We start from the raw sequence: 14671 nt of genomic DNA, 5'->3' as shown, positions 1-14671 counted from the left end.
TGGGTCAGCCAGAGCTCAGCCTCTCCCTTTGCTGAGACCCCATTCTTCATGGTGACAGAAAAGCCGCTGGCCTGAAAGACACAAGTGCACTTCCAGAAATCATGAGGGATCTGTCTGTGCCATGAAGCCTGACAGATTAATAATCCAGCTCTGATTCCAGACCAGACCTGTTTCTCCTGATGGGAGAACCCCAGCAGACCCACTCCAGGGCTAAAAGCATAGCTTGGTGGGAGAGGGTTTGCCCAGCAATTGTGAGCTACTGCCACAAGGTAAATAACCAATTAAGGCAGTTCCGCTATTGATGAATCGGTTGGATATGGTCAAAGGCTAGTTTGGGCTACACAATAGCAATGTTCTTTGTTGGAAAGAAGGAAGGAAGGGAGGGAGGGAGGGAAGGAGGGAGGGAAAAGAAAAGGAAAAGGAAAAGGAAAGCAAGGGCTGGAAATGTGGCACACTAGATATAATGATTGCCCAGCGTGGGCTCTGGGTTTGATTCCCAACATAAACTAGGTTGGTGGTGCATGCCTGTGATCCTAAGCACTAGGAGGCAGGAGAATTAGGAGTTCGAAGTTAGCCTGGGCTACGTGAGACTTTACCTCAAAATAAAACAGGAAAACCACAGTCTGAAATATCTGGACCAGTCACTGATCCCTTCTTTCTCCTGCAGGGGTCATTGTGTGAGTCTCCTGCTTGGAGCTTAGCATCTCCTCCGTTCTAGAGGCCGGTTAAATACTGGGCCCTGTAGCTCAGTGCACCTCCACCCCTCACCCCACTTCTCTCTATGCCTCCCCCTTCCCTTCTGACCCCACCATTCTCTGGGGGCTCTTATGCCAGTAACCCTTCCCAGGTAGGCACCCGCCCCTCATCCATGTCCAGTCCTCTTCAGGGCTGTCTGCTGAAGCTCCCCAGCAGTCTATGGGAGCTTGATGGGAAGCTCCTTGAGTGTCCTTGGCCTGATGAATGTGAGTCTGTCCAAGGGCCAGCTGCAGCCCTGGCCCTCCTGGAGCCAGAAAGGTGTTGTTCTGGGGAGGGACTTGACCGCATCCGGCCTTGGTTTCCCCATGTGAAGCTGCATTGGCTGTGCAGGAAGCAAGGCCTGAAGGTACTGTGTGACTGGCTAAGAGCAGAGCCAGGGCTAGGGCTAGGGCCTAACATGGCTGCCATGGTCCAATACAACTCAGGGCACCTACCTGGGTCTCTGGCTTTCTTTCCCAGAAAGGGGCATCCCCCAGTTTTGGGATTCTGTCTCTCCAGTTGAAAGATGTTTGCTACAAGACAGATTTGATGGAGACCATGGTAGTGACACTGTCCGTTCCACTTCACCCAAGATAAAAATAAAGGCAGGCTGCATCCAGAGAAAGATGGGGGTAGGACCTTTTCTTTCAGACAGTGACAGCTCTCCTGGCTAAGAGGAAGCACAAGCACGCCAGGCGCTTTCTCAAAACAAACAGAAAGACCTGAGACCTCAGCCCACAAGGCTGGGGACTAAAGCTGGTAGACTAAAGCCATTCCCTGGCCCCAGGAGGGGTGAATAGGACAGACCTCCACACAGAGAAAGAGTGCCGTCAGGCAAAGCCGCCCACGAGGCTCACAGCTGAGCTGCGTCTGTGTACATACTCATGTTGCATTTAAAGGAAAAGCAACGAAGGCAAGTGCTGTAAGTCCCTGCTGCAAACCGAGAAGCCCTATCAGGTCAGGGCCTGCAGGGGAGGGTGGGGAGACAGCAGAGCTCAGGGTACAAGGAGTTCTCCAGACTGAGGAAAGAGCTATGGGACGGGGAGAGATAAGGAGACACTCCTCCAGCACCTCCATCCAGGACAGGAATCCACGGAGGGGACTCAGCCAGGTCCTCTGTGAGTTCAGGACATCCTGGGCTCTGGCAACACCTCGGCTGCCTCAGACCTTCCTGCAGAGCAAGGTCACCCTGGTCCCTTCAGGCTGGTAGCCAGTGTAGCCAGGGCCAAGGGAACTGGAGGTCCCTGCAAAAAGGCGGCTTTGGATTTCATTTGTCCACTTGCACAGTGAAAGGACTCCTAGCCAGCAGAGCTTGGGACAGCTTTAACTAATGCCAGTGTCACAGGAGATGTCAAAGCCAGGGTAGGCAAGTTGTCCCCACCGTCTTGGCAACACCACTCAGAAAGGCAGAGGGTGGCCTGGCAGCAGGCAGACATATCTGCCTGGCAAAAGCATCCTTCCCCATCAATCCCTGTGAGAGGAGAGTGGCCTTGATGGGAGGCTGGCGGCTGATCGATATCTCCTGCTTTAAAAATAAACTTCTTGGCTTGGCCTTGACATTAATCCAGCATCCAGAGCCCATTATCTAGAGACCAGTATTCTGTTTGATTGAGCAGCCAGGGTTTTCCTCTTCCGTACCATCAGAACTGCACCTCTGCTAACTGCATTCTGGAACAGCTCCCATCTTGGGAAACGGCACAGGGGACATCCTGTATCCATCCTGGCAGGGGCTAGCAAGACCCAAGACCCTCTGAGAGCCCCGAATGGATTAGGACATAAAGCCCAGCCCCCAGCAAGGGTGCTGCACAGAACTGGGGTTGCCCCGTGCCAGTCTCTCAGTCCACAGGAGGTGGGATATGAAAATGTGACTAACGGCGTCCCAGAAGCAGCTGGGACCCTCCACAGCCAAAGCCGCTGTGGCCCCGATTCTGGTCTGTAGTATCTGCCCAGGACCGCACCTACCCCATTCCGTGAGCAGAGTCAACTGTGTAAAATCAAATGGTATGAAGACATCCTGTCCAACCAGAGCCTGGTGAGAGCCTATGCCTTCCCTTCCTTTACACTCCGCTGGACTCCAGGCCTCTCACATTCATGGTACAGTGTTTGTGTCTACCCATGAGCCTTTGCACACTTGGTGTTCTCTTCACCATAGTCCCCCCTGAGTCAGACCATCCTGGCTAATGAGGACAATGTAGCAGCCCCCCACACACACACTGATTTCCTTCTTTTTTCCAGCCTGCCCCCACTTCTCAGGTCTTGTGTGCATGTAAACCAAGGAGCTTAATTCATTTTACTCACAGGATCACGGACACCTTACCCATGGCTACAGCACTGAAGAAAACGTCTCTTCCCTCCCTAGCAACTGCTAACAGCCTCAGTCATATGGGAACAATCAGGGGCCCAATCTGTTTTGTTCTTGTTAATGAATTTGGAGGTTCTGTAGCACATAGGTGGAGGACAGTCTTGGGGAGTTGGTTCTTTCCTTCTGCATGCAGCTCCAGAGCTTTGGCAGTGTTGTTTGTTTGTTTGTTTTATCTGATGAGCCATCTTTTCGTTTATAGGGGCCCAATCCTGGGCAGGTCTTAAGCACCACAGCTGCTGTGAATTCAAGAGTATGGTAGCCACGTCACGCCCATGGGTTTCTATTCTAGCCTTGCCACTTTTTTTCTTCTGCCCTCTGGCCTCCAACTGTTCCTCTCAGTGGCTGCAGCGGGCAACCACACAGCCCTTGGTGGCCAGGGCTGTCAGCTGCTTCTACTCTGTTGCCTTGCTGCATCCCCCCCACCCCCCCGCCTGGCTCCCTACCATTCTGAGTTCAGGGCCTGAGAAGGCCACACAGGCTTCGAGCAGGCGTCTGAGAGGACATAAGAACAGAGGCGGCACCTTCATCCTCCCTTCTTCCCCTGCAGGTGTGGATGTGTGGGGGCCGCATGGAGGACATCCCCTGCTCCAGAGTGGGTCATATCTACAGGAAGTATGTGCCCTACAAGGTCCCTGCTGGAGTCAGCCTGGCCCGGGTAAGGTGGTGGCTTTCCAGGGAATTGGGGGCAGCCTGTGGCAGCGGAGAGGCCTCCTGGGGCCCCAGGCTGATAGATTTCCAAGTGAAATCCAGCTGAAAGGAACTTCCATAGAGCCCTGCTCGGCCGCTTGGAGGCTGTGCCAGGCTGGGAGGTTTGCCCGGCCCCTCTGAGGCTGGATTTGGAGCTTTATGAAAATGGAGTTGATCCTTCCGAACTCAGCATTGCCCAGCACCAAAAAAAAAAAAAAAAAAATTAAAGAAACCTGTCAAGCAGGCATGGTGGCGGTCTTTTCTATTGAAAAGCTTGCAAGAAGCCATAAATAAATGGCTCTCTTCTTTACCCTTCCCCTATACATGTAAAACTGTTTCACTGACCTGAAAACCCTTTAAGGGGTGTAACTGAATTGACCGCTGACTACAGGGAGTAATCATTAGCAAACTGTCTTGGGGGCACGGGGGTTCTTTTGCTAGGGAAATAAATTTCGTTGGGAAAAATAAAAAATAAAGGTGACCTCAAAAATAAGTGAAAGAGGTGCCTCTGAAAAGACACATCAGTGTTTGTGGTAGTACGAGAAAAGCCAGAGTGAAGCCACACCCCAAAAAAGAAACTTTGGGAGACCTTCTGGCCTACATTCTCAGCCGTCCACTTTCCTAGGCCTTCCTTCCTTGCCAGAGAGGGATTTTCCCAGCTTCGGGTACAGCTGAGCCAGAACACGGCTGGAAGGCAGGGCGGCAGAGCCCTCTAGTGGTGTCTCTAAAGACAGCCTCCAGGCCTGCTGCTCCGTGGACATCCCATTAACCGGGGAGCTGGGTTCCACGGAGAGGTAGGAATCCTCCCAGATGTCCTTGGCCTGCCCTGACAAACAGGAAAACAGAGCCACAGCCTTTTCCTAAGCTAGAGACTGCCACCCTTGGAGGCCACCAGGAGCATGGGGACAGTCACCCTTTTCCAAGCCAAAGATGAGTGTGAGCCTGTTGGACGCTACAGTGACACCATGTAAGCCTGCCTTCCAGCCAGGCACCCTGTAGAAGGGGGCACACCGGCCTCCCTTCTCCCTGGGTTCCGTTCTCCGCTTCCAGGATGGATGGAGATGAAATGGGAGCAATTAAATAACTCACAACTCCAGCTCAGACCCGCTGAGCTGTATCCTGACAGGTGCCTGTATCCCTTCCCTAAACAGCAGCCATGACTGTCCACACAGGTGTTCGTGGCTGCATCCTGTTAACAGCTGGGGCTGGACAGCACGCTGCCGTGTCTCACCTGCATCCCATTCGGGCAGCTGACATCTTTGGCCACCTGTCCCGAGTCGGGTCCTTTGTTTGACATGAGCTAGCCCCAAGGGGTGTATCCCAGGGCTTCCCTATAAGCCCAGCTGCCACCTGTGTTTCATTGGTGCCTGGCCGTGCCCCCTCATTTACACAGGCCGTGGCTGGTTTACATCTCCGTGCCATTGAGACCATCTGGTTCAAAGAGCTCAAGTCTCCACCAGAAAACACTTCAACATTTGTCCAGCCCCACCAAGCCGTCTGCTCCCGAAGCAGACCGTTCCAGGCCAGTGTGAATAACTGATCACACTTCAGGGGAGACCTCAGATGAACCTCAGGCTAGAAATCAAGCCCGCCTAGTCACGGGTGGGTCTTAAAGAAGGGGAAATCGGGTCCTAGCCATTGAAGGAAGACTGGGTTTGAAGGAAGAGGTTTCCAAGCATCCACTTGTGCTCTCATTCTGAGTCTGTGCGGCAGGGATACCAGATTCCCACCTGATTGACACACAGGATCTTAATCTTCCTGTCTCCAAATCGTTCTGCCCAGGGCTACCTCCCCTTTGGGCTTCCTCCCATTCCAGTGGTTGTAGTTTTGTAGTCGGCTGCCCTGAGGCTTCCTAACGAAACTCTCAAACCTCTGAGGACTGTTAGAAATCCCACCTGCTGGTGGGATTAGACCTTCTGGGTGCAAATTCTTCTTCTTACGGAATGGCCAGGACTGTTGGTTAAAAATGACAGAAACCCAACTCAGATTGGCTTTGAAGCACTGGAGAGGTGACTTGGTGCAGGCATGGGTGGCTGAGTTTGGATGCCAGCACCCTCCAGCTAGCCCATAGACACCTGTGTGACCACAGCTCAGCCGGGGAAAGACAGAATAGCTGGGGTTGGCTGTTCACCATCCTAGCTCAGTGAGAGACCCTGTCACAAAATAAAATAAAATAAGGTGAGGGGGCTGGTGAGATGGCTCAGAGCTAGCCTGGGCTCTCTAGCAAGCCCGACCCCTGCAGCTGCGTCTCATTGCAGAACCTGAAGCGAGTGGCGGAGGTGTGGATGGATGAGTACGCCGAATACATCTACCAGCGCAGGCCGGAGTACCGCCACCTCTCCCCCGGGGATGTCGTGGCCCAGAAAAAGCTCCGGAGCTCCCTCAACTGCAAGAGCTTCAAGTGGTTTATGACCAAAATCGCCTGGGACCTGCCCAAGTTCTACCCACCCGTGGAGCCCCCGGCCGCGGCGTGGGGGGAGGTGAGTGTGGATGGAGGGGCCAGACACAGACACCCCGAGAACGTGCCGAAGAAGGCCTAAAAGTCACAGCCTCTCTCTCCTTTCTCTCCGGGACCCCCATCCTGGAGGAGTTGACTTTTGTTTTATTGTGTTTTGAGTGTTGAGTATTCTGAGTATCTGAGCTGGGTTGGCATGCATTTTGACCGGGAGACGCTCCTGGGTTTGGTTTGGTTTTTTTAATGTCCTTTGACTTGCCATGCCAGGGATCAGACACCCAAGACCTTGCACGCTGTAAGCCGTGCCCCTGTGTGAGACACACAGCCCATCCTGCCCATCGGAAATACAGACTAAGAGTTTAGAGGCCAGGTTCAGAACTGAGTTAATGTCCTCTTTTCCCCCTCCCCTTCCTGCGGACTACAGGACTTCTCATGGGCACTCCTGAAGCCCTTTCGAAACTAATTCAACTGTTGCTAGCCTCTTGGTGATGTGTGCAGCCCAGAACTCCTAGCTGACGTCCAGCCTGCATGGCTGAGGAGTGGGCCAGGCCCGTGCCCGTTCTGTGGACTGAGTTGGGAAGAACTCCCACTCCCTTGAGCCATTCCCTTGCCCTAAAGGATAACTTAGATGGATAGCAAACATCTCCCATCCTTCTCGAATAGTTTCCAAGACACTGTCCCTGGACACCTGCCCCTCAGGTCCCTGGAATGGAGGTCAAACTGGGTCCTGGATCTGTTGGATGGAATGTTCTCAGTGTGAGGCCAGAGAAGGGCCTTGGCCTCCAGGCTTCTTCCTTTGGGAGGACCTCCCAGCAGCCAGGGCTAAGCTCCTCACAGGCAGTTCAAAGTTCAGCCTGGCTTGGATTTCTGCCTGAGTCTCCCCACCAACCCAGCGAGGGCCCTTGAGGTGCCTCAGCGGTTGGTCCTCCCTTTCCACCCTCAGATTCGAAATGTGGGCACAGGACTGTGCACAGACACGAAGCACGGCACGCTGGGCTCCCCGCTGAGGCTGGAGATGTGTGTTCGGGGCCGTGGAGAGGCCGCCTGGAACAGCATGCAGGTAAGGCCCACTCAGTGGGTCCCAGGTCCCGGGACCGCTGTCAGTCAGAGAGCTTCCAGATTCCAGTTGTCTGAGAACTTCCAGGACCCCAGGGGAGGGGGAGGGACTTCCTGCACAATGACAGGTCCACTGTCCATCTGGACTATCCACTAAACTCCAGCTCTCACGCCTATAAGCATAGGCAACTTTTGACTCATTTCACTAATTAGTTGTGTGTGTGTATGTCTGTCTGTGTGTGTGTTGCTTGCTCTGGTTTCTATTACTGTACAACTCAGTGCCATGTTCTGAATACTTTATAAAGAATGGAAGTTTATTTAGCCTGAGGTCCTCATGGTTCTGCAGATCCAAGAGTGTGACACCAGCCTCTGGCCAGATCTGTCAAGGACCTTTCTGCAGGGCAGTGACTCACAGAAGGCCTGGCCTTGGAAGGCAGCATGCGCTGTGGCACGTGTCTGTCTTCCTTCGCTTGTGAAGTCACTAACCAGGGCTGGCTGGTGAGATGGCCCAGCCAGTAAAGGGGCTTGCTGCCTTAAAAGATCGAAAAACTGAGTTCAGTCCCCAGAACTCTGGGTAGAAGGTGAGAACCAGATTCCCAAAGCTGCCCCTGACCAACACACTCATGCAATGGCACACACCATACACACACTACTGAAAAAAAAAAAATCAGGGCCTCCCCATGTAGCCCTAGCTGTCATGGAACTTGCTACAGAGGCCAGGTTGGCCTTGAACTCACCAAGATCCTCTTGCCTTTGCCTCCTGGGTGCTAGGAATTAAAGTCGTGACCATACCCGGCCTAGAAAAATAAATTTAAACAAACAAACAAAACAACACTGAGAGAATAAGGTCTGGGAATGCGGGATGGCTACCTGAATACTCACCTAACATGTGAAAAGCCCTGGATTTAATCCTTGACACCAGTGGTCGTGGCGGCACACGCCTGTAATTAATCCCAGCACTCTGGAGGCTGAGGCAGGACGTGGGAAGGTCAAGGCCAGCCTGTGCTTTGTGAGTCCTTGTCTCAATAAATTAGTCATGGCAGGTCTCTCCTTGGTATGTTGGCAGAGATTCCTTGGAGGAGAGCTGGGTCGTATCGTGGGTTTTTTTGGTCTTGAAGCCTCTCCACACTGATCCTCACAAGGGCTGCACTGACTGGCCTTCCTCCCCGAGGCAGCAGAGCTACTTGCCCTGCATCCCTGCGGCTTCCGTTGTCATTCTTTTCTCTCGCTGATTCGAATTAAAAACACAGATGCACTAAAGCATGAGTAGCGTTCACTGCTGGGGCTTCTAACAGGACTCGGGGAGCCCGGAGCACCGCACACCGCAAACCCTGCTGATGGAAACCAGAGGCTCGAGGAAAGGAAAGGTGGCAGCTTCTTCCTGGGAGTCTGTGGCTGTGCTTTCGAAGCCGCTATGCAGATTCAACACAATTCCAGCCTTCTAGACGCTCCTCACTTAAGCAGCCCTATTGGGTCAAAGATTTACACACAAAAGTTCTTAGTGGCTTGCTTTTTAAGCCAAAATCCGGCACACAGCCCAGGCGTGAGGACCAGCACAGGAGAGGGAGACAGGACAGTAACACCAGGGAGGGAACTGTTGATAAATGTGCTGGCCACCAGCGTGATCACAAGGAGATTAAGTTGGGAAGAAAGAAAGGCAGGAAGGCATACTCCGATTCTAGCTTCAGAGAGCTCTAAAAGCTGCAACTCCATCTCTAGTGAGAGAGAGCAGATCACTGGTGGCCTGGGGACACCCACCGTGAGAGGACTGGAGGGAGATGGGCCTGGGAGCACAGGGTCCCTGGGGAGGGGTGGGCTCGTTATCCTGATGGTGAGGGTGGTTTTAGGCAGCCTTCTTCAGTGTGGACAGTCTTCAGTAAAAGCTATGGAAAGGTTCTGGGCTGGGCTGGGGGGATTAATAAGCTGAATTCAGGAAGTGGGTCTGCATTCAGGCTGGGAAGTCCCCTGGGTGTCTCCTGACACCAAGGCCTTTGAGGGAACTTCATCTCTGTAGAGGGGGCCCGTGCTGAAGCCTTTCTGTTGGGTCACTGTGTCTGGGTTGCACTTGAGCACACTAGGCAACACAGTGAGAGCGTTAGCTGAGAGTTCATCCCTCTTGAAGTTGAGTGGCTGGAGGCTTTAGGAAGATGGCTCAGCCGTTAACGGAACCTGTGGTTCTTGCAGAAGACCCAGGTCCGGTCCCCAGCAGCCACACCGGGTGGCTCACAGTCTTGTCACTCCAGCTCCAGAGGACCTAGCGCCCTCTATCTGTCTCTGCAGGCACAGGGCCCACACACTCATGCACATATTAAATAAAAGTAATCTCTTTTTTTAAAGTTAAGGCTGGCCTATTAGAACAGGAGATAAGAGTCAACAAATGTTTTCAGACCCCTGAGTTTCATTATTCCTAGTTTAAGACAAAACAGAAGAAGCCAGGCATGGTGTTGAACGCCTGTAGGAGGAGGCAGGCGGATCTCTAAATTCGAAGCCAGCCTGGTCTACAAAGTGAGTCCAGGACAGCCAGGGCTACACAGAGAAACCCTGTCTGGAAAAGAAAAGAAATAAAGTTGAAACTGTTAAGCAGACTTTCTGAATAATCTTCAGATAATGATGTTCCTATGTAATAAACTATGTTCAAAACGAAAACAAAACAGAAGCCCAACATTTCAGTGTATGCCTGTAGTTGTTGTGCTCAGGAGGCTGACACAGTAGTTCACACGGTCCATAGCCAGCCTGGGCTGCGGAGTAAAAGCCTGCTTCAACCACGGTAAGTTATTAGTTACTGAGTAAAGTCAGTTAAGCTGGGAATGGCGGCACATGACGGTAACTTCAGCACTTGGGAGTGGGAGGCAGGAAGAGCAGGAGCTCAAGATCACCCCTGAAGGTTGGCCGCCCCTCTAGCAGTGTCCCTGTGTACGCAGGTTTTCACCTTCACCTGGAAGGAGGACATCCGGCCTGGGGACCCTCAGCACACCAAGAAGTTCTGCTTCGACGCGGTCTCCCACACCAGCCCGGTCACCCTCTACGACTGCCACAGCATGAAGGGCAACCAGCTGTGGAAGTACCGCAAGGTGGGCGGAGGCATGGGGCGGGGGACCTGAGCACCCGCCTGCTAGGTCCTGTGTTTGAACGGCTGAGGCGCCTCCCTTCAGCCCTGTAGAGCCTGCCCACTCGATCATCCTGCTCTGCCACTGAGCCAGCTCCAAGGGAGAGAGAGAGAGAGAGAGAGAGAGAGAGAGAGAGAGAGAGAGAGAGAGAGAGAGAGGGCCGAAACCCAGATTCATGCGTTTAAAAAGAAAGCCAAGCTGGGGCTGTGGTGCTGTAAATCTTAAACCCCAGCCCTCAGGAGGCAGAGGCAGACAGGCCTCAGTGAGATGGGGGCCAGCCTGGTCTACTTAGAAGTAGCATTCACCACAAGGCAACAGGAGACACTGGGCCATATCTAGTCAACAGTAGGGTCTGCAGGACGTGACCGCCAGTCTGACCAGCTCCTCACTTCCTCGCTGCTGTCATGGCTGCTGTGTCCCGTCCCCCCACGACACACACACACCTGACACCCTCCCTGTTTTGCAGGACAAGACCTTGTACCACCCAGTAAGCGGCAGCTGCATGGACTGCAGTGAGAGCGACCACAGGATCTTCATGAACACCTGCAACCCCTCCTCCCTCACCCAGCAGTGGCTCTTTGAACACACCAACTCCACGGTCTTAGAGAATTTCAACAGAAACTGAGTCCTCAGGCCTCCTCGTCAAGGCCCCTCAGGTTGCTGCAGAGCTCACAAACCTTCCTCCTGTGAGAAGAAGCATCTGTGGGCCCCAAGGTGCTGGGCCAAAGAGCTTGGGGACAGAGGGTTCTTGAAGCGCTTGGGTTGTGGGGCCAGTGGGAGAACAGGCCATAGAAACGGCTCTACGAGAAGGCAGAGCCTGCTTCCGTTACGGCAGAGCTCACCAGCCTGCCAACATGCCCCCTAAGTGTTTAGGAGTACCTGGCCAGCCTTGGGCAAGGAAATTGGTTCTACAAGGTTGCCCAGCCCTCAGGCTGCTCCCAGACACGACAGTGCTCTGGAAAGGTGGTATTGGCCTTAGGGCAGCTTTTAAGCCTATGTGCCAGCTGCTGGCAAGGCGGTCTGCCTGTGTTGGGGGTGGGAGGGGGGTACTGCCAGTACTGCCCAGCTTCCGTGTTAGTCCAAGGCCCTGAGAGCCCACTGGGACCTCAGGGTGTTCCATTCCTAGCACTGGCCAGCTGCCAGGCAAGGGGCCCCTCACTCTGCAGCTGGATGTATAAAGGATGTCTCCCCTGGCTCTCTGGGTATTTCAGACACCCATGCCAGCGTCAGGGCTCTCTGGGCACCAGGTTTTCAGGGCTCCATCAGCTGAATAAGTAGACCTCCAGACTGAACAGCTGCCAGCCGATGCCTCCAAAGCCCTTTTCTCTGTGTCTCTCCTTGGCAGCTCCCTGCCTCAGAGAGGACAGGGAGGTGTCTCCTCCTGCAGTCCCCTGGGGCAACATCCCCCAGACAATGACCGTGGTGGTTCTAACCTCACAGAACTCTAGAGTTTAAGAAAGGTGCCACGGTTCTGTTGCAAGCAGAGGCGAGCCAGGGGATGTGTGAGCATATAGTGTAAGCAGCCAGGTCCTCACCAAGCCCATGTGTGACACCCCTCCCCCAGGGGCAGAGGCAGTGGGAGAACAGAGGCTTTGGTACAACCCAATGGCTGACCATCCCAGCCGCAGCCCTCTTCGCAGTGAGGACCTCATGAGCTATTGTCCCCTGACCAGATCACCCTTAGCCCCATGTCAGAGTCCCAGGGTAAGTGTCACCTTTACCCTGTGACTGTCACTTGACGGTGTCCCTTACCAGTGAGGTAACTGAGGTGTGGTCCTGGGGATAGAGCTCTGCCTTAGAGATGCTGGCATTAGGGTCATCGGGACCCTAGGTTGGCCTAGGTTGACCCTAAGTGGCTGGTGCAGAGCCATCTTCACACATCTCCTGTGCATCATCACGGCTCACTTGTGGGTTCCTAGTGTCCTTTCCCGTATGAACATTCTACCTGACAAGTGGCTAGGAAGGAGTCATAACGGGGGGTGGGTGGGTGTGTGTCTAGAGTCCAATGGGGACGCGTGTTGCAAGCCAGGGGGAGTCAGTCCTCAGAGAGTGATTTTACAGTTTAAAAAAAAAATGTGCCTTTTACAAAGAGAAAATGCAACTGAACAGCCAGTTTTCCCTAAACTTGAACCACTTCCTAGTGCCTTGCTAGACAGACAGGGGTGGGTGGGGGTCCTAGGAGCTGAGTGTGTGTCTTTGTGTCTGACTTTCAAGCAGGAGTTGCTAGGCTTGGAGCAGAACCTGAGACACAGAGGCCCCTACAGCAGAGGCAACTGCCTGCGGTGTAGCAGCCCTTTCCTGGAACAGGCTGCAAGTTCTAGGGACCTGGCAGGGTGGGGGAGTGGGGATGATGAACCCCCCCCCAAGAAGTGCTCTGCCTGTCCCTCACTACCAAGGGTAAGATGACCAGCTTGGCATCCAGGTGACGCCAAGCCAAGCAAGTGTTTAATAAGGCAGGTGCAGCCATAAGCCATCTCTAGCCTCGCTCGCTTCATTCCATCCTCCTCTGGTCCATCCCCTTCTCCTGCGGCCACTTCTTCTAAGCTCACCTCAGCCCTGTTTGTGACCACTGAACTTTTGACTTGAAGGTGTGTCACAGGAAGGACCAGGTCCACTCAGCGGCCAGCCGCAAGTGCTTAATCCCCACCTTGTTTTGGCTTCAGGTGTGGAAATCTTGTGGCAGAGGGTCAGATTTCCACCCAGCTGATACTCCTCCCAGGCAGAGGGACCTGTGGACATGCCACATGCTGAGGGACAGGCCAGGTGTCTGGCCCCTTTCCCTCCAAAGCTTTAATCAGAGGCTAAGATCGCAAAACAAGACTGGGTCAGAAAGGCAGTGTCCCACACGGCCCCCACGCCCGGATGATTCCGGAAGCATTTTGGAACTCAGAGTGTCCTGGCTCTGAGGCTAAGGCCTTTGTGTGGCAAGCTGTGTTGCCCTCCCTCCCCTGCCAGCTGGAGCTTCCAGCTTTAAAAGCATCCAGGAGTGGCAGATCATCAGCGGACTGCATAGTGGATTTCCAAAGCCAGCCAGCTTCGTAGCTCCTCTTCAAGCCCTCCTGTCGCCCCGGTTCCCGTGTATAGCTGAGAAGCGCAGCATTCCTGCTTCAGCAGCCCCTAGTTCTTACAGATTAGGCGGTTTGCATCCAGTGCCCAGGAGGCAGTTCCAGCTTATGGTTTTCAAAAAACTGACAGTGTAAAAGGGACAAAGGGTGCGCGGTTCCGCCCGTGAATTTGACGACACTTGCCACTGATGCTAGGCCAGGGCCCTGCTGCCACCATTGGGCGAGAGAGGTGTCCGTGTCCCGGGTTCTGAGATCTTAACATGTTCTGCTCTGCTCTATGCCCGACCAGAAGGCTGGGGTCCCCAGGGGCTGCAGGAGGGGGAGCTGGGCAGTGAGACAGGGATTCCATGGGGGAAAGCCCAAGACCACCTCCCCTGCCTGGAAGAGTGAGCTTTGTGAAGGATGGATTACCATGTTCAGTTGTGACTGTGATCCTTCAATAAACCTCCAGACTTTCTCTAAAGCCGTGTCTTGTATGTCGCTCCTTGTCCGGCCTTTCTGTCCATGTCCTCAGAGCACTGAACCAGTGTCCAGATATCCCACAGGGCGCTGAACCAAGTTGAAGGCAGAACCAAAGCAAGGATGGTGGTAGGTGCAAAGGGCTGAGAAGGATAGCTAAACCGGGTGTCTTAGAAACTGGGGTAGAACTATCAGGAGATAACCCTTCAGAGCCGAAAGACCAAACCAAGGAGAGGGCAGAGGGCAGCCCCTGCAAAGGTCATGAGCTGGAGAGGGGTGCTGGTGTGGAGAAGCACAGGGGTGACATCTAAATCAGACCAGAAAGGAGGGCGGTGACGAGAATGAGCTGTGCTCCCCCATTAGCCACAAATGACCTGTTTACCAAAGTGTCTCTGGGCTGTTTAGCATCTACAGGACCATCACTAACACATCCTCTATGATATCTTGTGCAACTCCTACCCTCACCCAGGCCTCGATTCACAGTAAAATAACCTGTGTTTGAATACACTGTCCTTAGAGGAACCCTGAGCAGATGCTGGCCCTGGTGTTGTCGCCAAGCATCCACCAGAGGGCGCTATGGACCACAGCTTGGAGAAGGCCAGGTACAAGGAATAAAGAATTCTGGCCCCAAAAACAGGTGCAAGAACTACAGTGACGCTATTCTTAAAGGTACACACTTGGAGAGATGGCTCGGTGATTAAGAGCACTTGTGCTTTCAGAGACTCGGGTTTGATTCCCAGCACCC

General features: G+C 53.7%; 1 protein-coding gene across 1 annotated transcript in view; it reads left to right on the top strand.

Moving 5' to 3' along the window:
- The window catches only part of Galnt10 (polypeptide N-acetylgalactosaminyltransferase 10), a 134541-nt gene extending 120611 nt beyond the window's left edge, over positions 1-13930 (top strand). The window contains exons 8-12 of the mRNA XM_060363679.1: positions 3645-3752; positions 6043-6264; positions 7183-7299; positions 10217-10366; positions 10869-13930. Coding sequence (XP_060219662.1) covers positions 3645-3752; positions 6043-6264; positions 7183-7299; positions 10217-10366; positions 10869-11027 — 756 coding nt within the window. The 3' untranslated portion in view covers positions 11028-13930. The remainder of the gene's footprint in view (positions 1-3644; positions 3753-6042; positions 6265-7182; positions 7300-10216; positions 10367-10868) is intronic.
- The last annotated feature ends 741 nt before the right edge of the window (positions 13931-14671 follow it).

Source organism: Meriones unguiculatus, chromosome 11 (genome assembly GCF_030254825.1).
Source record: "Meriones unguiculatus strain TT.TT164.6M chromosome 11, Bangor_MerUng_6.1, whole genome shotgun sequence".
Lineage (NCBI taxonomy): Eukaryota > Metazoa > Chordata > Mammalia > Rodentia > Muridae > Meriones > Meriones unguiculatus.
Note: the sequence above shows the minus strand (reverse complement) of the source record. Positions and strands in the feature narration are given on the sequence as shown.